We start from the raw sequence: 24792 nt of genomic DNA, 5'->3' as shown, positions 1-24792 counted from the left end.
GTAGAATTGGCAATAACATACTGTGAAAGAGGACTTTCATTCGACCCCAAAAATGCCCAGTTACTTACATTTTTCAAGATCTGCGAAAAGAAAATGCTTGAAATTGACGGCGATTTGTAAATATAGTACATAGATGTCTAATTGCGCCCTCTGAGCGACGTTTATTCCTCGTTATTTTTTTGCAGAGTATTTTTACATCACTTTGCTTCGATAATTAAAATGTAAAAAATTTCAACCACTAACAACATAAAGAGACTCATCGCAGCAACAAAATCAAGCTTAAAGAATGGCAAAAGATCGTTCGTCAAACGTTGTCACCACTCTTATAACATCGGATTAATCAAATAGAGATGTCTGATATCAATGTGGTAATCGACTCCTTCGTCGATAGATTGAAGAGAAAACAAGTGGTAGAATCCTATCAAGCAGGATTAGAAACATTACAAATCTTGATGAGATATGTTTCAGCTATCAGATGGACTTCGACTGAAGATTTGATATTACAGATTAAGAAATTTGGATACAGCTTAGAAAAAGCTCAGCCGTACGAATATACATGTGGAAATGTTGTAAGACGTGTATTATCTATGATCAGAGACGAGACAGAAGAAGAACAGACTAGTGCTGAACCGATGATATCTTCAATGTTCAATTTATTACAGAAGCCTATGACTGATACGAAGACAAAAAAGGTACAGGATAACAAACTAGACGTAAGGCAAACCATTGTTCAGTCAATTCGTGATCTTATAGATGAAATTAAAAATATCGATGAAGGTATTCAACAAATAGCTATTGAATTGATTCATGATCGTGAAATCCTACTTACCCCTACTCCAGACTCTAAAACCGTTCTTCGTTTCCTTCTGAAGGCTAGAGAAGGTAATAATAGAAATTTTACTGTTTTAGTGACTGAAGGATTCCCTAACAACGCAACCGTGGCTCATGAATTCGCTAAAAAATTAAGTGAACATGACATTGAGACTATTGTAATCCCTGATTCAGCTGTATTTGCATTGATGTCGAGAGTGGGGAAGGTCATTATAGGAGCTAAAACCGTTTTCACTAACGGTGGAACGATATCTTCGACTGCTGGTGTCTCCTCTGTATGTGAGTGCGCAAGAGAGTTCAGAACACCTGTATTTGCCGTTGCTGGTCTTTATAAACTTTCTCCATTATACCCATTCGATGTTGAGAAGATGGTAGAAATTGGAGGATCTCAGAACGTATTGCCTACAACTGAGAATGATAGAGTAGGTACCGTTGCTTTAGAAACGATAAATCCAATTGCTGACTATATTCCCCCGGAAAACATCGATATTTATATCACCAATATTGGCGGCTTTGCCCCAAGTTTCATATATCGTGTGGTATGGGACAACTACAAACAAGAGGATGTAAACCTCGGGGAAAAAATATAACGATCCATGCATGTCTGAAATAGATTTAATTTAAGATACGATCTGTTCTAAGAAACTCAGCATTCATTGTTGCATATTTCTTATTGATGTATCTGGTAATTCAAACCTTAAACATCGATTCTTGTTCTTATAATACCGATGCCCTGTGCCTCGCTCGGTTGAATGTATCTGAAACTTTCAATCTTGAGCTGGATGGTTAATGTTTATTGTTCAATTATGAATTAACGAAACATTTATGACTAATGGGCCACATCGAGTTGACTTCTTTTGAGTACGAAAAGGCCCTATTTTGAAATCAATGACCTTGACCCGTAATTAGAAGTTCACACATTCTTAGATAGTTTACCAGTAGATGCCTAATTTGGCTCATAGCTTTTTGTTGAGAAACAAGGGATCCTCTTCTCAACCGCAGCAGTATTCAAAAATTATTTGAAGGATTGATCCAGGTTCCATTCTTGATAATCGATAGTGGAGTATCCGCTCCTTATTCTCGTATCCTCCTTGTAGTAAACTAAATTTAACTTGAGCCAGTGCAGTGATTGATGCGACCATCATGAACTCTGGTCACGTGACTTGGTTGTTCCTCTCCACAAATGCTTCTGCGAAGTTGAGATTTGCCGTTTCAAAGCTAAAATGATGGTCACTCCGCAACTGACAATGAATAAATGATGAGACGCATTGCTTTATCAAAAAGGGTCCTTTGTATACCGGAAGCCATTGATATGAGTCGCAAATTGATAGTACTTGGTGGTACTGGATTCTTGGGGAAACGTATCTGTGAAGCTGCTGTTGGAGCAAATTTCCAAGTAGTTTCACTATCGAGGTCGGGAAAGGCTACTTCATCTGAACCATGGGCAAATGAAGTTGAATGGAGATCTTGTGATATTTTTAATCCTGACACATATGCACCAGTACTTCGTAATGCCACTGATGTAGTTCACAGTCTAGGAATACTTTTGGAGAATGAGAATTACAAGAAACAAATCAATGGTTCGTTTTGGTCGGTACCGAAGTTATCGTTCGGAGGGTTTGGTAAGAACCCATTGGCACCAAAAAAACCTGAGAGATCGAGATTTACATACGACATGATGAACCGTTATAGTGCCACCTTACTTGCAGACACTTATATGAAGGTGAACGGTGGTCAAGCTCAGACTTTCAGTTACATTTCGGCTGACAGAGGATTCCCATCAATTCCAAGTGGATACATTGATTCTAAGAGACAGGCCGAAGAACACATTTCCCAATACGGGAAACAGATAAGGTCCATCATTTTAAGACCTGGGTTTATGTTTGACGAAAGAAACTCTGAATCGGATGGAAGAACGCAGATTCGTAATTTCTTGCAAATGTTGAACTGCGGTAATGAAATGGTACTTAGACAAAAGATACCGTTTGTCAACGACCTTGTGCGACCATTAATCTCTACACAGCAAGTAGCACACTCGTTAATATTAGCATTACAGGATCCCAACTGTGAAGGGGTATTGACCTTGGACGAAATGCTCAAGATGTAAGAGAATGTATCTTTTATTTAAAACGTGAGAAATAATATTACAAAAAGTACTTTATTAATGAAGAGTTATAATAAACATGCGATGAGATATATGTTCCTTTTCTAAAGAAACAAATGCAGTATTGGGAAGGAACCAGTCAAAAAGGGTATATAGACTAGGTGATATCACTTCAGAGGATCTCTCTCTTCGAAGTTTTCTTTTTCCAAATTTCGTTTAATTCATCCGGATCTCGTGGCTCTGTCATCGGGACGCAAACGTCCACTTCTCCTTGCAGCTTGACGAACCTTCTGTAAGATAAATCTCTAATCATCAGGCAAAGTAAAATGCCACTTAAGGCCACGAAGAATGCGCTAACTAACATCAACCAACTTGACCACGTGACGTGGGATGCAAACATTAAAACGTCAATAAGGAATCCCAAGAGGGAAACCATGAAAGTGACCATGGACCAGCCCACGGCGAAAAGTAACACACTCTTTGAAGTGTTTAACCATTTAATACATATTAGAATGGCAAATAACCAAAACACCAGTACGCATACAAAAGACAATACATGAACCAGCAATAACTTCGAAAGAGCGTACTTAGCATGGTTTGGTAGATGAAGGTATTCATTATCATTGAAGAGAAGGATATCATCCAATGAATATCCCATACGTATTGGGGAGCAAATGGATCCGTCCACTTTACACCACCCAAATACACCGAATTTGTATCCATTATACTCCGAAATGAACAAATGTGATGTTATCGGTACTGATATAGTGTTGAACAATTCAAACACCAACGCAAGCGAGAGAGAAGTCAAAAAGACTATTTTGAAATGCGACATTCATATACTCTGTGATAGATACTGTACAGTGTGGACACAGTTCCTAATTTCGTGCCATTCTATAGAATGATCTGTCATATGATGCAAATCAAAAAAAAGTTAAGCCTTGGCAAAAATTGTTTCATACCCTTATATATTTATATACACGTTTATAGTATTTCATACATATATCCATATGAATAAGCCTTTATTAAGATAATCGGCTACAAGCGATGGACCAAAAGTGAAGGCCGAGAGAAACCAAGAAGTATTTCCATTCCGCTTCAAGTAAGTGCTAGAACAGCCAGAAGGAAAAGAAGGTAGAAAGAAAGAATAAGGTCAGGAAACAAGATAAATAAACAGCGATAGGAATGTTCGATCCATGGACCGGTTCCAAGCTTGGCCAGTTCCCAGCTGCACTTACATCTGCTCTTTGCTTGGCTTACCTTTGTTTCTTCGCTTGAAAGTATCTAGGGGAAATTGGAACACAATTATATGAAAAAGGTGTGAAATTTTCGTATCAGTAGCCTTTCTCGCCAGATTACCAGCAGTGAGTCTTGGCTGCAACCACTGTCGTTCATCCCCAGAAACAAATCCCAGTCCAGTTTTTCTTTTTTCAATTTCACAACTTTTTTGCCCGCTTCCACTAGCAATATCTCAGAATGAACTAATCGAGTAAAGAAGAAATTGAAATGACACCTGGAAATGAAATAGAAAGCAAAAGAAGTGGTAGTCTATAGCTTGCAGTAGCTATTCATTTTTTTTTTTGGGTGCAAATTGCAAAGGCTCGCTGGCTACGGGCTATCCTTCGTCTATTATCTTTTATTTCCGGCTGCAGAGCCAACTTAGTTTTTCTCCATGGATGCAGGATTATCAGATATATCTTTCAGATTGATCTCGTGCTGACAAAGATGACCATATTTGTGAGGATTCTTGAAACAACTAACAACGGTCAACACGAATGGCTTTTCCACTACAGAAGGGAAAGTTACTGACAGATATTTGCTTGGCTTTTGCAGAGAGAAATTGGAAGGAGACTGGTAGGATTACAGTGAATAATTAGAGTCATGAACTGTACATCTTCTATAGCTTGCTATTTCAATATGTTTCATGAATAGAGAAACCCACTTGTCACAGTCGCTGCTTGGCATTCTGTTGTTGTTCTTTCAGGGTTTTTTTCTCGTTAACTTGCTCTTCAGACTAAACGTAAATACACATGCTACTACCAGATTTCTCTAGGAAAAGAAATCTACTGCTTTCGATAAGTCATGTTTTCATAGCCTTGTTCTCGCTCTAGTGAAAGAAGAACAATCGCTACTGACTCTTTTAGGTTTCTACAAGGTGCCCACACCCGAAAGTCAGCTTGCCCAGAAGATTGGGTTCAGTTTCAGCATGTTCTTTTCTCTGGTAGGTCTTATCTACAGCACTAATAATGACAGGGTCCACTACGTCTAAGAAGGGTTTTTTTTCCAGTTGTTTTTCTGAATTGAATTTCTGCCACTTCTACTACGATGCAGTCTATAGACTTGTTAGTCGTCATTATTGTTATTCGTTTTGCCATACGATTGACTTAGCCACACAGTGACTATGTCCTGATCTCTCTTTTACCCATTGTAATTCTGGCAAAACTGTCGAGACATACTACAAACAAGATGTGAATAAATGACCATACATGGTACATATGCGCAGGTCTCTGGGTAGAGATTCGAGTGCACCCTGGGCACTATTTCTTACCTCCTTTCTTTGTGTGGATGCTACGACGGAAACCATAACCAAAGGGAAGTGCTACTTCTTTCGGATTATACTCTTGGTCCTAGTGAGAGTGTTCGAAAGTCGTCGAAAATATATAAAAGGCATGTAATCAGCGTTACACTCGGGAATTGGGTTGTTATCTCGAGCTTCGATACGGTGTTTCTGTATTCTGTTCTTTCTTTCCGTTTTTTTTCTTCTTACTTGGTTTGGTAGTTAGTACGACGTCAAATACCAAACTCACTCAAACAATGAAGTTCTCCAACACCGCTTTCTTTGCTGCTACTGTTTCCGTTGTTGCTGCTGAAGCAGCAACTACCGTTTCCACCATTAAAACTATTGTTGCCACTAACGGTGATCACGTGTACACCAAAGTCGTCACTGACTCTGCTGCTCCAGTGTACACTGAATCTACCACCGTGACCACTACCATCACCAACAATGGTGCCTCATACGTCAAGACCCTCACCATAGCACCACAAACCACTATTGGTAGTTCCACTACATCGAAAATCACCATTACCAACTCTGATAACGGTGCCACTTACACCAAGACTAACGTCGTTGCTATCAGCTCTTCTTCCGACGATGACGATGAAACCTCCTCTTCATCTTCATCTTCCTCCTCTTCATCCTCTACTTCTTCTGAATCATCTACCTCTGACGATGCAGCTGGTATGCTACCTATCAACGTCGGTGGTGCTTTGATCGCCGGTGCTGTCGCCTGCTTGTTATAAACAGAAATTTGCAAGAACTAAAATATTGACATGAGAAGACAAAAAATCTACTAAAATGAACTTGTATAAATTTTACACATATTTTATATGAATAAAGTAGGTAGATATATGTATTATGATATAACTAATTAAAACAATCTTCCAATTATATCACTTTTTTTATTTTCATTCAAATTCATCTGGTAACCATCCCAACTAAGTGTGAGATCTCTGAGATCTCGAATGGAGGTGAAAACTGAGATCCAATTCCGATTCTGCTCTTGCGCACTTTTCAGTTTCCAAGCGCGCCGTTAAGTGTTATCACTTTCACACTACAAATGCCAAGCCAAAATAATAACACAAGCATACACAGTCTAGGCACCAATTGGGGTAATCGAAAAACAATCTACGCTGTGCAAAGCTACAAAGCACTCTGATGCAGTTTGACTGTGAACAGTGAGAAAATACGCTATATTTGAAGAAAAAAAAAGCTTAAATATGGCGCTGCTGCGTGTATTTTCGTGGTCATATTGCTCATATCGTCATTTTTTTGTCGGAACAAAAACGCTTGGCAAAAAATTTCTTGTGCAGTAGTTTCTATTACCGCAAACCAAAAGAAAAAAAAGTAAGGCAGATAAGGCAGAAAAGCAAAAGCGAAAAAAGAAGGCTTGGCAAAAAATATTTCAATTTCGTTCCTCCACAATACTCTGTGTCTCTTTCACTTATGCCAAGCAGTTACATTGAATTAACCTAGCTATCATACTGTTCAGCTCTTTTTATATTTCCTGATTCAGAAGCAGACACGGGATGATTTGCCTGGCTACTGGACATTGACCTTAATCGGTTTTATGCCAATTGCGGATATTACTAACATTACGCTGAGATAACTAACTGGTCATTTTATCTGTGATTGTCCACCCATATTTGATGTGAATTTTCAAGTATATATATGTGAATGTAAAGGGAGCAGGAATATACTTTTTTCCAAGGATTTAGTGGAAACCATTCATAAGACTGTTATCGCGTGTTTTGGAACTAGTACATTGGCGCTATATAAACTTCAGTCAATTATGATATGAAGGTTTGTGTTTAGACGCATTTCCGATTTTGAGGTAACATTGTTGAGATTGCATCATTCTCATACGAGGGAAGAGGTTGGAATAGTATCTCTTATTGTGACATTATCATTGCTTAAAAATACGAACTATAAGATTTATATAATCAACTTTTTTTCGTCGCCCGATGTCTTTTACTCGGTCTCCTCTATCGAGTTAGAAATATCCTTGAAACAGTTTTGATGGATATACCATTTTCTAATTTTCTTTCATTTTTCCTTCATTCACTTCGGATCTGTGTTTTCTTTTGATTTCTTAACAAAAATCAGAACGATATCTTACTCAGGAACAGTCATAGAACTGAGATGACCTATAGTACGTGAAGGTAATACTGACCATCTTGAGGTGGAAGGTAAGTGGAAGAAGAGTAAATGAAAGAATAAAAAAAATTAATAATAGTATTAAAAAAAAAAAAGGGTTTTTAACTGGTATCTTTTTATTCAAAGGAGTAGTACTGACTTTATTAAAAAAAACACCTTAAAAAGTTAAGATGTCCTGAACAAGTATGGAGAGTATGAGATGGTTAATGAAGTTATAATAAAAGATAAAGTTTAATAATAGGACATTAAAGTTTTAAAAGAGAAGTGTTGTTGACAAAAAAAGAATCATAATAATATTTTGTGGATTTTCTACAGCATCAAGCTAAGAAAATTATAACAACATAGCACCGACGGCAGCAGCGAACAAACCGGTACCGACAGAAGCCATAGCAGCAGCACCAGTGTAGGTGGAGACAGTAACGGATGGTTGAGCAGTTTCAGCGGAAGAAGAAGAAACAGTGACAATACCGGAAGAGGTCTTACCTGGAGCTTCAGTAGTTGGAACTACAGTGGTTGGGTTAACTGGAGCGTTGGTAGAAGTCTTTTGGCATTGTTCTTCGGTACATTCGACGGTAGAAGTGGTGGTGCATGGGACGGTGGTTACAACGGTAACACCTTCGATGACGGTGGTGATAACGGTAGATGAAGAAGCTTCTTCTTCGGTGGTCTTCTGACAGATGTCATCTTCACAGGAAGTGATAGTAGCGGTGGTTTTAGTCTTGTCAGTGACAGTTTCAGTGACTTCAGTACTGTTGCTGAAGCCAGAAGAGGTGATTTCTTCGTCAGCAGCAGAAGAAGTAGCCCATGGAGCAACACCAGTGTAGGTGGTAGCTTCACCAGTCCAGACGAAACCGACTGCTTGGGTGACGGTCTTGGTGAACCAGTGACCGTTCTTAGACAAAGTCAAAGTGACGGTTTCGTATTCAGTGGTGGAAGCTTCCTCTTCAGCAGCGGCAGCAGTGGTTTCAGCAGCAGCAGTGGTTTCTTCAGCAGCAGCGGTGGTTTCTTCAGTGGCAGCAGCAGAAGATTCAGTGATAACCTTGGTGTAGACAGTGTCACCTCTGGTAACAACAATGGAGGTCAAGTATTCACCTGGGGCCAAAGTGGCATCTGTCTCGGCCAAATCAATGGTCTTGGTGTAAACGACACCATCGTTGGTAGCGGTGATGACAGTTTGAGCAGCCAAGGCGGAGGAAGAAGCAGCCAAGGCAGTAGCAGCGACGGTAGAGAACTTCATTTTTAGTATCTGTTCTTGTTATTAAAGCGAGTGAATAGGGATTTCGGGAATGAATCAAAAGAAAATAGAACAGTCCTAATTGGTAACTAACGGCAAGTGGAGGTTATTGTAACTATGAAAGGTAGGAAGATGAGAGAAGCCACTGATATGCCCTGTATTAATACTAAAAAAATCGATAAACCATAAAAAATAATAGGACAAAAAATCTATATGATAATACTATCCTCAAAGTCCTACTAAGTCTGGACTTGCCATTATTGCTTAAACAATCACAATGACATTGACATTGACAGTGACGGTATCGATTAACCAGTGCTGGAGGGTCTTTCTACCTTCCTTTCTCTTGGGATTCAGACTATGTCTTTCTTTCTTTGTCTACAATTCCTCTCTAGCTCGCAATTTTTCTTTTCATTATTACCTAAAAAAGATTAATATAGTGAGAAATCGACGGAAAAAGGTGAAAAAGAGGTGTGCTTTCTGTAAGGAGAAGAATTAAGCTGCAGTTTGAAGTATACCGACTACTATGAATTGAGAAAGACGGTTACCAAAAGGGATCAAAAGTTCAAAAACGGAATCTACACTTAACGAGAGGCAGAAGGACAAGGACAGGGATGCATGAAGTGGTCTGGAAATAAGAAACGTAACCACTAATATACACACACAAAACGTAGGGTTTAGCAGCAGCGGCAGAGGAGGGGTGTGCTACGGTCTACTAATACCACGACAAAAGACCTCACCCGACATAATGAGAGAAAGCTCAACTTGAGCGACAATGGTTAGATGGTCAATATTGATATCAATATCACAGAGATCTCAGACTCGAATACGAATTGCATCGAAGAGTACTGCCCCCGTGGTTCTCTAGTCAGTCAATATCCAAAGTGACAGTTTACTTACATACTGAATGAGATCTCTTCTCTTTGTAGATCTCAAAAAAACAATACTCTTTCATTCTCTTTAGCAGAAATACCACCCGAGAACCAATTTACGTTTGGTGAAATGTGGCCCGGTGCACACGTTTCTGGGCGGCGGAAACGACATCACCCGTGTTTGTACGAGTGTTTCTGTGAGATACTGCCTGTCAAAAATAAAAAAAAAGAAAAACTCATCAAAAGAGAATTCCATTTCACTTCCTCGAACGGATCTACCGAACAAAAGGAAAAGTATACACACAGTATTGAGGATGCGGTCTTCAAATTGCAAAAGTAATTGGTAAATAAAGATCCGAACAGAGAAAAAATGGTAACGGGAGGTCTCGAGACAAAGAATCTCTAACCTATCTCATTTTGTAGGTTAAAGCGTTTCTACGGGCCTTACTGTGCGCATGTTTTTCTACCTTCGAGGGATAGGTTTTTTTTTGATTCTCTGCAACGATTACACCGAACAGGGTGCTGCCGCACCCTGTAATTCCCAAAAAACATCCAATTAGAATGGAATCGGAATTGTGAATCTGTTTAGGAGGTTCGAACCTCAGAAGAAAACGCAGTTCGATCCAAAATCACTTTCATGTCCCACCTGCAAGTTCTTACATTCGCATTTTCTGGTTGCTACGGAGCAACGCACATGTCTCGTTAGTGATTCATGCTGACTTTGTATGTGGTGAGTGGGTGTTTCGTTCGGGGTGTTTTTGCCACCTATTGCGTTCGTCATATTTTCAAGCACACCCCACAAATCGGTTTGCAAAAACCCCTTTTTCTAAATGGTCAGTCGTTTTTTTTGTTTCTATTTTCTTCCATTTTTACAATCGGATCTGGGAGTAGGAACAACGGAATAGAACCACAGTGTCAACAGGTTCAATGTCATTTTTTCAAGTCATTTTTCTACGTTAAGCCGTTGTTATCCTTTTCAAAGTACGAAGTCCGGGTGGCCTTTATGCCAAATTATCAGGGTAACACTTTTCTTATTTCTCGAGGAAAGTGTCAGGTAAAGTGACAACGAGTCTTGTAGAGGAAATCCTGTCATCAAAGCGTGTACGTGCGTTGTTTGCCTGGTTGTGTTCTAATTATCATCGTGAGGAAAGTGAAGCAGGATTTATATTCTCTATGTGCTGTTTTATATATCAAGTGTTTCACTAAAAAAACTGGTATAAGGGAGGCAAATGAACACGTAGTGGGGTGTAGAAGACTCAATTAGGTGAGTCTTTACACTACTGCTTAATCATACACTGGGGAAATCAGGGCCCTTGATTTAATATACTGCAACCATGTTTTCCACCACTGGATGTTTGCAGTACTCTCTAGTCGTTCAGAGACACAGCGTTGTCATCGTTTGTCTTGTCTGGGTAGTAAAGTTTAAATGTAAAACACTAATGGTGACGAGACGAAATCCATGTTCTGTCTCATTCATTGCTTGAATAAAGGAACAAGACGGGGAGGATACAAGAGCTCTTACAAAAAAAAAAAAAAGGTAACATTAACAGTATTATGAATTACTACTATTCAAACTTTAGGATGATATCGTAATAACAAAGCATAATAATACGATCAACATGACCTTTGGAAAATTAATAAAAATAAAAAATTATTGTAAACAAAAATATGATTATAATATTCAATTACTTTGAGCCAATTTAGACCTAAGCTAAGATTGGCAACCGTATAAAAAAAGTAACTGTTTATGTGTGTGAGTGTGTGTGAGGGTTTGTCTAATAAAACATTGAAATAAAATAAAAGAATTATAATATCATTGGTTGCAATTGTGGTAAATTGAAAAAGAGAATTCGGGTAAAGAAAAATATTAATAGTTTATTTGCTGTTTCAAAAGGTTTTGGGTATTGCCTAAGAAAATCGATTAACTTAGATCAACAAACCAGCGACAGCGACACCCAACAAACCGGTACCGACGGAAGCTAGAGCAGCAGCACCAGTGTAAGTGGCAACTTCAGCAGTGGAAGAAGCAGCTTCAGTGGTTTCAGCAGCGGAAGTAGAGGTGGTTATGTTAGACAACCAAGATGGGGTACCAGTCCAGTTAGCGGTGTCTTCACCGGTCCAGACGTAACCGACTGCTTGGGTGACAGTCTTGGTGAACCAGTGACCGTTCTTAGACAAAGTCAAGGTGATGGTTTCAGATTCTTGAGCGGAAGAGGTTTCTTCAGCTGGGGCAGCAGTGGTGGTTTCAGCAGCGGCAGAAGTGGTTTCAGCAGCAGCAGTGGTTTCTTCAGCAGCAGCGGTGGTTTCTTCAGTGGCAGCAGCAGAAGATTCAGTGATAACCTTGGTGTAGACAGTGTCACCTCTGGTAACAACAATGGAGGTCAAGTATTCACCTGGGGCCAAAGTGGCATCTGTCTCGGCCAAATCAATGGTCTTGGTGTAAACGACACCATCGTTGGTAGCGGTGATGACAGTTTGAGCAGCCAAGGCGGAGGAAGAAGCAGCCAAGGCAGTAGCAGCGACGGTAGAGAACTTCATTTCTTAATTGAGGTTGTTTTTGATGTGTAACAAAGTTGGACTTAGCGATAAGTATAGTTTGCTTGGTTTTTTACAACTAAGAAAAAGATTATATTAATACTATAAGAAAAAAATAAGAGTTAGAGAAATCCATCCCATGAAAGATATTTTGACTAAACTTTCATGCTATTATATATACATGAGAAAAACGGAAGTCCAATATTAATTTTAATCTGAGATCTGAGAGAAAAAAATTAATAATTTAAATTGGAATTGTAGTGAAAATTAAACAGAATCAAAGCTAAAAATCGTTTGCTCGAATACAGAAAAAAAAGACATGAAGACCAACACGAAGACGAGGACGAAGACAAAGGGTAATGAACAATTATAACATCACCATCTTTGTATTCGTCTAGTCGAAAATGTAAACAAAGAAACACGAACAATTATGCACTACACATTACATTTACACACAGTCACCAAACTAGAGTTACTAGCTTTACCTAGCTAGCTAGGTGAGAAGGGTCACTTGCAATTACACTACCATTCACCTTAATTTGGCTTTATTTCTTAAACTTTCCATATCCCTGCAGTGGTTTTTACCTGGAACCATCTGTTTGTTTGTTGTTGTCTTTTCTTTTGAAGCCCTTACCTAAAAGAAATTTCCACACCCAAAACAAATAACAGCACAAGAATGTCGCGACTGAAAAACAAATGAACGGGTTAGGTTAATGCCTTGTTCCTAGTTTATCCTATTTGTTTGTATTCTCACACCTTCCCGATGATTACTTTAGTTCATTTGAAGGGAACGGTATTTCTGAGGTGTCTTAGACGGATATGTTCCGATCGGTTTTTACCAGGATTTTTATTCTACTGTCTTATCTTTTTTTTTTGCCAAAAGTGTCGTCTACCGAGATTCTATGTATGATGCATGATAACTAATCTGGACGATCTAGATTCTCTTTGTTTGACATGTTGATTGTTCGATCAGTTTCCCTGTGTGATCTTTACAGTCTTTTTCAGTCAGTGTCAGTCAACCAGGAGGTGATAGAATTTCTTGAGCTTGAACTTGTATTAGTAGTGGCAATAGAATCACTGTTACCCGTACTTCTTCTTATGTCCTTCTTCAAAAGTCATGCATGTTCTTATGTGCTTCCCGCTTTAGTACATCCTATGTACCTGAAGATATGGAAAACATATACGACATCCAGTGACACATCCTGCGCCACACAAAAGTAGTAATGTTTTGCATGTTTTTCTCCTTTAGTTTTTCGGGGTGCAAAAGGAGATTGAAAGTTTAAGTTGGAGAAAATTAGCTGGTGCGGAACCCAATCGGATATTCTCGCTCAAAGCAATATGCACCCAATGTTGAAGATTGGATTGGAAACAGACCCGTAGTTGGTTCTTTTTTCCGGCCTTCGACCGGCCGGAAGCCAATCGTTGCCAATCGAGTTGGCGAGTTGCCATGGGTGCCGACATCTGTCACGTGAACTAACCACGGATCCGTGCACTAAAATCCGCAATTCTTCTCTCCCGCATTATTTTTCCGGGTAATGTCATTTTCTTTTTCCTCGCGGCCTGTAGCATCAGTAAGTCAAATTAGCCGCTGACCACAAAAACGACAAGTTTGGACAAAAGTGAAATTCGGTCATGTGCTCTCATTTTGTGGAACATCTTTTCTAGCATTGTTAAGCACAAATTCCAAGGCTTCGTCCGAGGCAAGTGTAGCCAGCTTACCGTATGCGTATCTGATTCTATATAGTTCAAGTCGCATTATTTATGTTCTGTTAAAGTTTATTGCTCATATTGATACTTTACCTTTTGAAAGTTGTCCATGCTTCATTAATATTAGAAGCAGGTATTAAGAGTATATTGATACAACAAGTTCAAAGAGATTGAGGCAGTGTAGCGGCGCGCTCGTGACTGTCTTGAAAGCCACTAATTCATGCAATTATATAATGCTCTATTAAAGTTAATGATTGAGGGGGGGCAGTGGGGGAGATTCTTTCTTCATTCCTATATTTAAGTCACGTGACTAAAATGTTTCTATTATTAGGTTAATCTCTCCCTATTTAAACTGTCAACTTTGTTTTAAATACCCTTTGGTTAATTGAGTCTCCTAATGCGGTTATCAAACCATATAGTCTCTCTGTATCCTTTGCTATTTGCATCCTTTTCTGCTTTCACTTTTTCGCTTCGAAAGTGACAACATTGATTTTCTCTATTTATCTAATTTACAAGATCGAAATACAAAAACCAAGATCGTTTCGCTCCACCTGTAATGATTGAATTCTGCCAAACCTCTTTAGATTTCCAAGTACCATTGCTCAAAACTGTCCCATTTCCCTGCTAGTGACTTACGCGAGTCATTTGATTAGTCAAATCACCTCCTCCATTTTTTTTTATCCTTTCTTTCTTATAATTCTTTTGATCCAAAACTGATTAATGACTGCCGTGCATATGGTCCAAGACCCTGGTCCTCCGACTGTCCCACACCTATCAGACGATAAGAATGAGACTGCAGCTTATATTATAGAGACTACAATTGGGAAGGGTCAAGATCAACCGCTAATCCCTAAACGGCTCTCGAATGTATCAGTTGTAGACGACGGTGATATTAGTCCCAAGCACTTGCCCTCTACATCATCTCCCATAAAGAGAACAGATTCCGCAGTTGCAAACCACACGACAGCAGTACCGACAACACTGGACACTAACGGAGGCACGAAATCGGATAGCAATGTTCTGTTGCATAGTAGACACCGAATGTCCTCGAAATCGTTACCGATGCAAAGGAGAAGATCTACGAGAGACAGTATACGACAGGGCCCCTATCATCCTGGAAAACATGCAAGAATTATACCAATGGATTCTAATTCTTCGTCAGCAAGTTCATCTTCGTCTTCCTTGCGTTCACTGGAACACCGCCGTACACAATCCACATCTTCTCAACGATCTGTACCCAACAGCACTCATAATATCACTACCAGCTCGAAAGCAGCCAATCAACGCATGGCAAGATCGTCAACAGATTTGCATTCACATTCTAGAAGCAGTGCTAGATTCAATCCTGATTTACCCAATAAGGCGCTGACACGCTCCCTCGCTTCATTAGACTTACAACATTACGAAGGACCGGAAAATAATATCAATGGCAATAATACTAGCGACACCACTCATCATGGAACCAGTAAACAACTGAACAATGACGGGGCTCTTAAGAGATCAGAATCAGCCGCGCTGGAAATACAAAAGATGAGACAGTCCCTTTTGCAGAAGCGTGAGATGAGACGTAAGCAAAAAAAGTTCCTAGATGATGATAGAGTGTTGGTTGGCAATAAAGTAACTGAAGGTCATGTCAATTTCATCATTGCATACAATATGTTAACTGGAATAAGAGTTGCTGTTTCAAGATGTTCCGGGATCATGAAACCATTAACTGATAAAGATTTTAAGTTGACTAAAAAATTAGCATTTGATTATCATGGAAATGAACTGACACCAAGTTCTCAATATGCGTTTAAGTTCAAAGATTACTGCCCTGAGGTGTTCAGAGAGTTACGTGCCCTTTTCGGATTGGATCCTGCAGACTATTTGATGTCCCTAACATCGAAGTATATTTTGAGTGAATTGAACTCGCCTGGGAAATCCGGATCTTTCTTTTATTTCTCAAGAGATTACAAGTATATCATCAAAACAATACATCATTCGGAACACAAACATCTACGAAAAATTTTGAAAAGGTATTACGAGCACGTTAAACAAAATCCTGATACATTAATTTCCCAATTTTATGGGTTACACAGGATAAAGATGCCATATTCGTTTAGAAGCAAGATCAAATATAGAAAGATTTATTTTCTTGTCATGAACAACTTATTCCCACCGCATTTACAAATTCATAAAACATTTGACTTGAAGGGGTCTACTTGGGGACGCTATACCAAATGTGAAAAGACAGAGGACCCACAACATTCCCCTGTTTTCAAAGATCTAAATTGGTTAGAGATGAATGAAAAGATCAACTTTGGCCCATTGAAATCTAAAAAGTTTTTACAACAGTTACAGCAAGACGTGCTTCTATTGTCTGAACTTAACATTATGGACTATTCATTACTTTTGGGAATCCACAATATCGAGACAGGCAATGATTTGATTGAAGAGGGGAACAAGAACGACCTCGTTGATCCTCTAGAAGACTCAAATGCGATGCCAAATCTACTTCCAAGTCAAAGTTCTAGGAGAACTATTCATCAACATAAGAGCCATCATCATCGACGTCATACTCATCACTCAGTGAATCCACCTATCAACAACACACAGGTAGTGAAGCATTTCTTCCAACAAGACGAAGGCGGTATTAGAGCCTCAGATCAATTCAACAATGACTTAAACCAAATATATTTCGTAGGAATTATTGATTGTTTGACGAACTACTCGATGCTCAAGAGAATGGAAACACTTTGGAGAAGTATGAATCACGATTTGAAAGTGGTAAGTGCTGTTCCACCCAAAGTTTACGGCGACAGATTTTACCATTTCATTGAAAATTCAGTTAATAAACATTACGACGAAAATCAACAACAGCCAGGATATCACGACTGATATCTGACAAGCTGCTGCTCAAATTATTCTCTAATACAATTAAAAATGACGTATTTCAAATTTACTTCATGGGCTGTCAAATCTTTACCTAAACCAAATCTTATACGTACGCCATACGGACCCTACACTTCCAGAAATTCTTCCACTATTTGATTTAGTTACTATAATTCTTTTCTCTACTTATCCATATTAAGATAGAATGTGTTAATCAATGTGTGCACTTACATAATTAAACTTACGTTTCGTACTAAACTTAATATCTGTCGCACTGCTTTCATGCTTATTGTTTAAAAGCAAAGCAAAAAAAAAACCCAAAAATCAAAAAAAAATGTCGAATAGCGGAAGCCTCATGGAAATGGCAGTGATAACAAAAATATCACTTAAAGCAGTTAAAAATAAGGTACAACAATTACGTCGACTCCACATACAAAATATATATAAGCAAGAACTCGATCCATCATTTACTCGGACTGTATATTGTTGATATTTTTTTTTTGATATATAATGTCACTTGAAGCATGTTGGGTTTTAATTGTATAAGTTCTTTGCCAACTCCACTCAAGTGAATCAATAGGTCTGTTGTGTTAGCCGTACTGTTCTAATACCAATAGGAAACTGAAAGACCCTATTCTGAAGAACTATCACTAAAAAAATTAATACTATGAGAAATCACAACCAGCCACAGCAAGGCTACTACGCCCAACAACAGCCTGTGTATGTACAGCAACCTCCTCCGAGAGAACGTTCCAGCTGCCTAGGAACATGCTGTAAATGTTTGTTATGTTGGTGTTTGATTGATACTCTATGTAATGTTTGCTGCTAGGTAAATTTTATAATAAACCTCTAAATAGGAATGATATTCTAAACAAAAGTTCAAAGAACCTCTGCTAATTCAATTAATGGTTTATTGAAGGGCCAATTGTGTGTTCATTATGGTTCAAGGTATGCCTTCTTTTGGTAAAAAAAATTATTGGTTCGCAGAATATAAACATCAACAAAAGCAAATAAGACATCATTGAAGCCCCTGTAGCTCAGTGGTTTAGAGCATCGTGCTTATAGTGTGACTCCAATCAATATGGAACATTCTATGAAAATTGGCCCTTCAAAAGGTCGTTTCAAAGCAACGCGATAGTCGTGGGTTCAAACCCCACCAGGGGCATCTATTTTTTTCTCATATTTCAACTATCTTTTTTTTATGGGTTACTATGATGATTCTGATTTTTACACAGAAATTCACGCAGAGCGTTGTATCTGAAATTTTTTTCTTGTCTTGGTTCTTCCTTATTTTCAAATTGAAAGTGAGAAATGACATGAAATTTGAATATTGAACAATCAATTAATTACATATTACACATGATGATGAGTTTATCGAGAAGAGAAAATCATCCAACTTTATCGCTCTGGAAACGCTTAGTCTTTTGGTTAGAACGGGGAAAAAGGTACCCTGTTTATTAATAGTATACTTGTACTCATTTAAGCTTTTTTTGTTTCCAGAGTTTCCCGTAATTTACAATCGAAAGATGAGTGGAAAGAAGACCAAATCTGGTAAAGCCAATCAGAATAAGAAACAAGAGGTTGTTCAAGATGAACGTTTACAAGCGATTGTTTTGACTGACTCGTTTGAGACTAGGTTTATGCCTTTGACTTCGGTGAAACCAAGATGTTTGTTGCCGTTGGCCAACATTCCCTTGATTGAATATACTTTGGAGTTCTTAGCTAAGGCCGGAGTCAACGAAGTTTATCTGATTTGTGCATCGCATGGTGAACAGATCCAGGAATATATCGATCAGTCCAAATGGAGTTTACCATGGGCTCCGTTTAAGGTGAATACCATCATGTCGCTAGAGTCCAGATCTGTTGGAGATGCAATGAGAGATGTCGATAACCGTGGGCTAATTACCGGTGATTTCGTACTTGTTAGTGGTGATTTGGTGACTAATATGGACTTTGAAAAGGCTTTAGATATTCATAAACAAAGGAGAAAGGCTGATAAGGATCATATTGTCACTATGTGCCTAAGTAAAGCGACTCAGTTTCATAAGACAAGGTCTCATGAACCAGCAACGTTCATTTTTGATAAGTCTAATGATAGATGTATTTACTACCAGGATATCCCATTGGCTAGCTCTAGAGAAAAAACTACCATTGATATTGATCCTGAACTTCTGGAAGGTGTTGACGAGTTTGTGTTACGCAACGATTTGATTGATTGCCATGTAGATATCTGTTCTCCTCATGTCCCTGCTATTTTCCAAGAGAATTTCGATTACCAATTCTTGAGAAGAGATTTTGTTAGAGGTGTGCTTTCTAGTGATTTGTTGAAGAAACATATCTACGGGTACATTACCGACGAATACACCACTAGAGCAGAAAGTTGGCAAACGTATGATGCTATCTCGCAAGATTTTATTGCTAGATGGTGTTACCCATTGGTTCTTAATGCCAACCTTTTAAAGGGCCAAACTTATTCATACGAAAGCCAACACATTTATAAGGAAAAAGACGTGGTATTAGCGCAGTCCTGTAAGATAAAGAAAAACACGGCCATCGGCTCAGGATCCAAGATTGGAGAAGGTACAGTCATTGAAAATAGTGTTGTTGGTAGAAATTGTAAAATTGGCTCAAACATCAGAATCAAAAACAGTTACATTTGGGACAATGTTGTCATTGATGATAACACTACAATTGAGCACTCTTTAGTTGCTTCAGATGTTAAATTAGGATCAAACGTCACCTTGAATGATGGTTCCATTATCGGATTCAATGTAGTGATTGACGATAATGTTACAATCCCAGTTGGAACCAAGATTTCAGCGGTTCCAGTACAGAGGAACACAGCTCAATTCTTAGATACAGCACATAATCTTTCTTCCAGCGATGAGGACGAAGAAGGAAGCACATTCACCAGAAATTCATCTTCTTTATCAATCAGTAATTCCGATGAAGTTGCCGATGCGAAGATTAAACTATCTAAGCAGTTGGTTGGGCCAAACGGGAGAGGCGTACTATACGAAAGTGATGATGAGGATGAAGATGAAGATGGATCGACCGAAAAGGGTATTGCGAACACATTAACGTACAGAGACGATGACATTTATTTATCGGATACTTCCATATCATCCATCACTCAAAAACATAGAAAGAGGAGAACCATGTCGATGACTAGTATCTATACTGATTACGAAGGAGAAGAAGACGAAGAAGAAGATTTCGAAAAAGAAGCCATCGCAACAGTTGAAAGAGCTATAGAGAACAACCACGATTTAGACACATCAATGCTTGAACTAAACACTTTGAGAATGAGTATGAACGTCACTTATCATGAAGTCAGGAATGCTTCTGTTATCGCTATATTCAGAAGAGTTTACCACTTTGTAGCCACACAAACACTAGGTCCAAAGGACGCTGTCACTAAAGTCTTACAACAATGGGGTCCTGTGTTTAAGAGACAAGCATTTGATAGTGATGAGTTCATTGATCTAATGAATATCATTCTGGATCGTGTGCTAGATCAGAAATTCGATAAACCAGATTTCATTCTATTCCATGTATATAATGTCTTGTATGATTTGGATATCTTAGAGGAAGATGTCATTTACAAATGGTGGGACTCTGTAAGCGGTGATTCAAAATACAGCGAAGTTACTGCTCTACTGGCCAAATGGGTGGACTGGCTAAAGACTGCAGATGAAGAATCATCTGATGAAGAAGACAGTGACGAAGACGAATAAGTCAATAACGTCATAAATGCCCTTTGAATTTTCATGGTTCCTCCGAAGTTCAAGATTGGTCAATATCAATCAATATAATGTAGCATGTAGCATTTCGAGTAAACGTGAGATAACCATATGCAAAGTAATCTATAGACAAATATACGTACGCATTTCAAGGCTAGTGTCCTCACTACCGGACTGCCAACCGCCTATGCGGTCTTCCTGTATTCTATATGGGAGAGTTTGACTGAAAATAATTCAAGTCACGTTACAACGTTACCCTAACTTCCTTATCTATTAACATATTCCCATTTCAAAATTGAAATAACAGAACAGGAGGACGAAGATATGTATGTGATGAAGGAGAGTAGTCAGACAAATTGGATGTTAGACATAGCACAGTCAGCCGGAAGTAACACCGTAAAGGCCTGCAGTGATAGTAGTATAAAAGCAAGGAAGAAAGGAATTTAAAACATGCAAACTCTTAAGTGTGTTGTTATAGGTGATGGTGCTGTCGGTAAGACGTGTCTTCTAATTTCATACACAACTAACCAGTTTCCAGCCGACTACGTTCCAACCGTTTTCGACAATTATGCTGTTACGGTGATGATTGGCGATGAGCCATACACGCTAGGTCTTTTCGATACAGCTGGTCAAGAAGATTATGATAGATTAAGACCGTTATCATACCCATCAACAGACGTGTTCTTGGTTTGTTTCAGTGTTATATCTCCTCCTTCTTTTGAGAACGTAAAAGAAAAATGGTTCCCAGAAGTACATCATCATTGTCCTGGTGTTCCATGTTTGATTGTGGGTACTCAGATAGATTTAAGAGATGATAAAGTGATTATTGAAAAACTACAGAGACAAAGGCTTCGTCCTATCACTCCAGAGCAAGGTGAAAGGTTAGCCAGAGAGCTTAGAGCCGTAAAATATGTTGAATGTTCGGCTCTTACCCAGCGTGGTTTGAAAAACGTTTTCGACGAAGCTATTGTTGCTGCTCTGGAACCTCCAGTCATTAAAAAGAGTAAAAAATGTATTATATTGTGAAAAGTGATCGGCCTTGTATTTTTTTTTTTTATTACCAGTACATGTATCAGGTAAGAAGTTTCTCACTCAAGGATGAGCGTTCTTAACAATCTTCCCGTTCACCATCAAGTCCAGTTTTATATTTATAGATGATTGTGAGATAGAGAGTGTGTTTCCAAGTTTTTGCAGGTTCAAAAGAGAAAAAAAGCTCTACCCCCCATCTCCAGAAAAAGCGTTACATTTCACTAAACCAACATCCTAAAACTACCAAAACTACTTCATAACTCTTTGACATTTCTATAGACAAACTGAAGTACCAAACGTTTGGTTCTTTGTTTGAATTCTAAACCGTCTAAAATACGAAACTGGTTCGAAGCGAAAAACTAAACACTATGGAGTATCGCTTTGTTTAAGTATAAAACCTCAACGAAATTACTCTTCGTGTGTGGATTTCATTATCTCATGATATATTTAACCTCTCAGGCTTCTAATTGACTTTTAGCTCAATAGTTTATATAAATATAAAAACATTTTCCATTTAACATATTGCTTTAATTATACTATTTGGTCTTGCAAAGTACTTTACACATCCAAAAATACAGAACTTCGGAACGTCTTATAAAATCATATTTAAACCATCAACCATATTTTAAATAACATTTAGATTCCATGCAATATTTTGGATGATGAAATGGATGTTACTTCGCATTAACCTGGGTTACCTGTAAGATAGAACTGTCTTATAACAAAACAATAAAAATCTCGGTTTTAATGGCATACGAACTCAAAATATATAATAATAACAATCTCTTCCAATGAATACACCCCCCAATTCTAACTCTTTGAAGCGCCAGCGGTAAAGACTTTCCATGCAGTGATGAATATGCAACATCTTCACTTATTCACGTGACTTTTTTTTGTTTCCTTCTATTCATTCACTACCCTCCAAGAACCGAAATTCTAAGTTCGTGAAAAACCTTCAATACAAAATACTAATATTGTAACAACAAGCGATTTTGAAAAGTGTAATTGAAGTGAGCGCTTTGAGAAAAGTATCATCAGATCCACTACGACCGTTAATAACACTGAACGATGGCTCAGGTATATGGGAATTCACGTTCCGATACGTTATTTCTAGGTGGTGAGAAAATTTCTGGCGATGACATCCGTAACCAGAACGTTTTAGCCTCTTTAGCAGTGGCAAATGTCGTTAAATCATCTTTGGGGCCTGTTGGTTTAGATAAGATGTTAGTCGATGACATTGGTGACTTCACCGTTACTAACGATGGTGCTACCATTCTCGCGCTTTTGGATGTTCAGCACCCAGCTGGTAAGATTTTGGTTGATTTGGCACAACAGCAAGATCGTGAAATTGGTGATGGTACCACCAGTGTTGTCATCATTGCTTCTGAGCTATTGAAGAAAGCTAATGATTTGGTCAAGAACAAAATCCATCCAACTACTATTATCACTGGTTACAGGGTTGCTCTTAGAGAGGCAATTCGTTACATTGATGAAGTTCTTTCTGTTCCAGTGGACACTCTAGGTAAAGATACAATGCTAAACATTGCAAAGACAAGTATGTCTTCCAAGATTATCGGTTCAGATTCCGAGTTTTTCAGTAACATGGTCGTTGATGCACTATTAGCTGTTAGAACTCAAAACGCGAAGGGTGATGTTAAATATCCTGTCAAGGCCGTTAACATCTTGAAGGCCCATGGTAAGTCTGCTAGGGAATCCGTATTGGTTCAAGGTTACGCCTTGAATTGTACCGTAGCGTCTCAAGCTATGCCAAAACAAATCACCGGTGGTAACGTCAAGATCGCTTGTTTAGATATGAATCTACAAAAAGCTCGTATGGCAATGGGTGTTCAGATCAATATCGATGACCCAGAACAACTAGAGGAGATTCGCAAGCGTGAAGCTGGAATCATCTTGGATAAAGTGAAGAAGATTATTGATGCTGGTGCTCAAGTCGTCTTGACCACCAAGGGTATCGACGATTTATGTATCAAAGAATTTGTTAATGCCAAGGTTATGGGTGTTAGACGTTGTAAGAAGGAAGATTTAAGAAGAATCGCCCGCGCCACTGGTGCCACACTAGTCAGCGATATGTCGAACTTAGAAGGAGATGAAGTATTTGAATCATCATATTTGGGTACATGTCAAGAAGTGGTTCAAACCAAGTTTTCAGATGATGAGTGTATCCTAATCAGAGGCACTCAAAAACATTCCTCGTCTTCCATCGTATTACGTGGTCCTAACGATTACTCGTTAGACGAAATGGAACGTTCCTTACATGACTCGCTATGCGTAGTAAAGAGAACACTTGAAAGTGGGAATGTCGTACCAGGTGGTGGATGTGTGGAAACTGCATTGAACATCTACCTAGATAACTTTGCTACTACCGTTGGATCAAGAGAACAACTAGCTATTGCAGAATTTGCCAACGCATTACTAGTGATCCCCAAGACCTTAGCCGTCAACGCTGCCAAGGACTCCAGTGAATTAATCGCCAAGTTAAGATCGTACCATGCGGCTAGCCAGCAAGCGAAACCAGATGACATAAAGAGGAGAAAGTACCGTAACTACGGACTAGATCTAATCAAGGGTAAGATCGTAGATGAAGTTCATGCCGGTGTCCTTGAGCCAACCATCAGTAAAGTTAAATCCTTGAAATCGGCTTTGGAAGCATGTATCGCCATTCTAAGAATTGACACAATGATAACAGTGGACCCAGAACCTGAAAAGGAAGGAGACGCCTGTGCTTAAACAATAAAATTTCAAACCTTCCTCACCCCCTAGATAAACCCTTTTGTACATTAAATATCTACAAACCACATTGAGAAAATAACATTGTTACTCTAGCAGATACGTCTCTGACATGCCTGTACAAATAACAGGCCAACGTTTTACAATAAATAAATACATTAAACTAAATACGAATGGAGTCAGTTACAAATTTACTCAGCCTGTCGGACAAGAAAAAAATTTCCCAACCCTTCTTTTAAGCTTATATACTGCCGCTTTCGTCCAGACCATGCCGCAGACTTTCCCAACCTTAAACTCATCATCTTATTCATCATTCATCATTCGTCCTTCTGGTCTTATTCTGTATCACCTGGTCTCTTGTGAAATCAAAAAAAAAAAAGTTGGAAAAAAAAAAGTTTTGA

The 24792-nt window shown here is 38.7% G+C and overlaps 10 protein-coding genes and 1 non-coding gene across 11 annotated transcripts; 8 read left to right on the top strand and 3 right to left on the bottom strand.

Moving 5' to 3' along the window:
• Window positions 1-350: 350 nt before the first annotated feature.
• Window positions 351-1421, top strand: KLLA0_A04433g (translation initiation factor eIF-2B subunit; the record flags this gene model as incomplete). The annotated part of the gene is made up of 1 exon (XM_451194.1): window positions 351-1421. One exon carries the CDS (start codon window positions 351-353, stop codon window positions 1419-1421), a length of 1071 nt encoding a protein of 356 aa, XP_451194.1.
• Window positions 1422-2086: 665 nt separating this feature from the next.
• Window positions 2087-2938, top strand: COQ11 (ubiquinone biosynthesis protein COQ11; the record flags this gene model as incomplete). Its single annotated transcript, XM_451193.1, has 1 exon — window positions 2087-2938. One exon carries the CDS (start codon window positions 2087-2089, stop codon window positions 2936-2938), a length of 852 nt encoding a protein of 283 aa, XP_451193.1.
• A 169-nt stretch (window positions 2939-3107) lies between these two features.
• Window positions 3108-3770, bottom strand: KLLA0_A04389g (SUR7/PalI family protein; the record flags this gene model as incomplete). Its single annotated transcript, XM_451192.1, has 1 exon — window positions 3108-3770. One exon carries the CDS (start codon window positions 3768-3770, stop codon window positions 3108-3110), a length of 663 nt encoding a protein of 220 aa, XP_451192.1.
• A 1979-nt stretch (window positions 3771-5749) lies between these two features.
• Window positions 5750-6235, top strand: KLLA0_A04367g (uncharacterized protein; the record flags this gene model as incomplete). Its single annotated transcript, XM_451191.1, has 1 exon — window positions 5750-6235. One exon carries the CDS (start codon window positions 5750-5752, stop codon window positions 6233-6235), a length of 486 nt encoding a protein of 161 aa, XP_451191.1.
• A 1745-nt stretch (window positions 6236-7980) lies between these two features.
• KLLA0_A04345g (uncharacterized protein) lies at window positions 7981-8886 on the bottom strand (the record flags this gene model as incomplete). Its single annotated transcript, XM_451190.1, has 1 exon — window positions 7981-8886. The coding sequence occupies one exon, from the start codon at window positions 8884-8886 to the stop codon at window positions 7981-7983; it is 906 nt and encodes a 301-aa protein (XP_451190.1).
• A 2795-nt stretch (window positions 8887-11681) lies between these two features.
• On the bottom strand, window positions 11682-12293 carry KLLA0_A04323g (uncharacterized protein; the record flags this gene model as incomplete). The annotated part of the gene is made up of 1 exon (XM_451189.1): window positions 11682-12293. One exon carries the CDS (start codon window positions 12291-12293, stop codon window positions 11682-11684), a length of 612 nt encoding a protein of 203 aa, XP_451189.1.
• A 2424-nt stretch (window positions 12294-14717) lies between these two features.
• MSS4 (1-phosphatidylinositol-4-phosphate 5-kinase) lies at window positions 14718-16877 on the top strand (the record flags this gene model as incomplete). The annotated part of the gene is made up of 1 exon (XM_451188.1): window positions 14718-16877. The coding sequence occupies one exon, from the start codon at window positions 14718-14720 to the stop codon at window positions 16875-16877; it is 2160 nt and encodes a 719-aa protein (XP_451188.1).
• A 1020-nt stretch (window positions 16878-17897) lies between these two features.
• KLLA0_A04257r lies at window positions 17898-18036 on the top strand. Its single transcript has 2 exons — window positions 17898-17936; window positions 18000-18036. It is a non-coding gene; the product is annotated as a tRNA-Ile (tRNA).
• A 361-nt stretch (window positions 18037-18397) lies between these two features.
• GCD6 (translation initiation factor eIF2B catalytic subunit epsilon) lies at window positions 18398-20608 on the top strand (the record flags this gene model as incomplete). The annotated part of the gene is made up of 1 exon (XM_451187.1): window positions 18398-20608. The coding sequence occupies one exon, from the start codon at window positions 18398-18400 to the stop codon at window positions 20606-20608; it is 2211 nt and encodes a 736-aa protein (XP_451187.1).
• Window positions 20609-21064: 456 nt separating this feature from the next.
• Window positions 21065-21640, top strand: CDC42 (Rho family GTPase CDC42; the record flags this gene model as incomplete). Its single annotated transcript, XM_451186.1, has 1 exon — window positions 21065-21640. One exon carries the CDS (start codon window positions 21065-21067, stop codon window positions 21638-21640), a length of 576 nt encoding a protein of 191 aa, XP_451186.1.
• A 1071-nt stretch (window positions 21641-22711) lies between these two features.
• On the top strand, window positions 22712-24391 carry TCP1 (chaperonin-containing T-complex alpha subunit TCP1; the record flags this gene model as incomplete). Its single annotated transcript, XM_451185.1, has 1 exon — window positions 22712-24391. One exon carries the CDS (start codon window positions 22712-22714, stop codon window positions 24389-24391), a length of 1680 nt encoding a protein of 559 aa, XP_451185.1.
• Window positions 24392-24792: the final 401 nt, after the last annotated feature.

The sequence above is a fragment of the Kluyveromyces lactis genome (genome assembly GCF_000002515.2).
Source record: "Kluyveromyces lactis strain NRRL Y-1140 chromosome A complete sequence".
In the NCBI taxonomy this organism is placed as follows: domain Eukaryota; kingdom Fungi; phylum Ascomycota; class Saccharomycetes; order Saccharomycetales; family Saccharomycetaceae; genus Kluyveromyces; species Kluyveromyces lactis.
The sequence above is the reverse complement of the archived record's forward strand: the minus strand, read 5'-3'. Positions and strand labels throughout refer to the sequence as shown.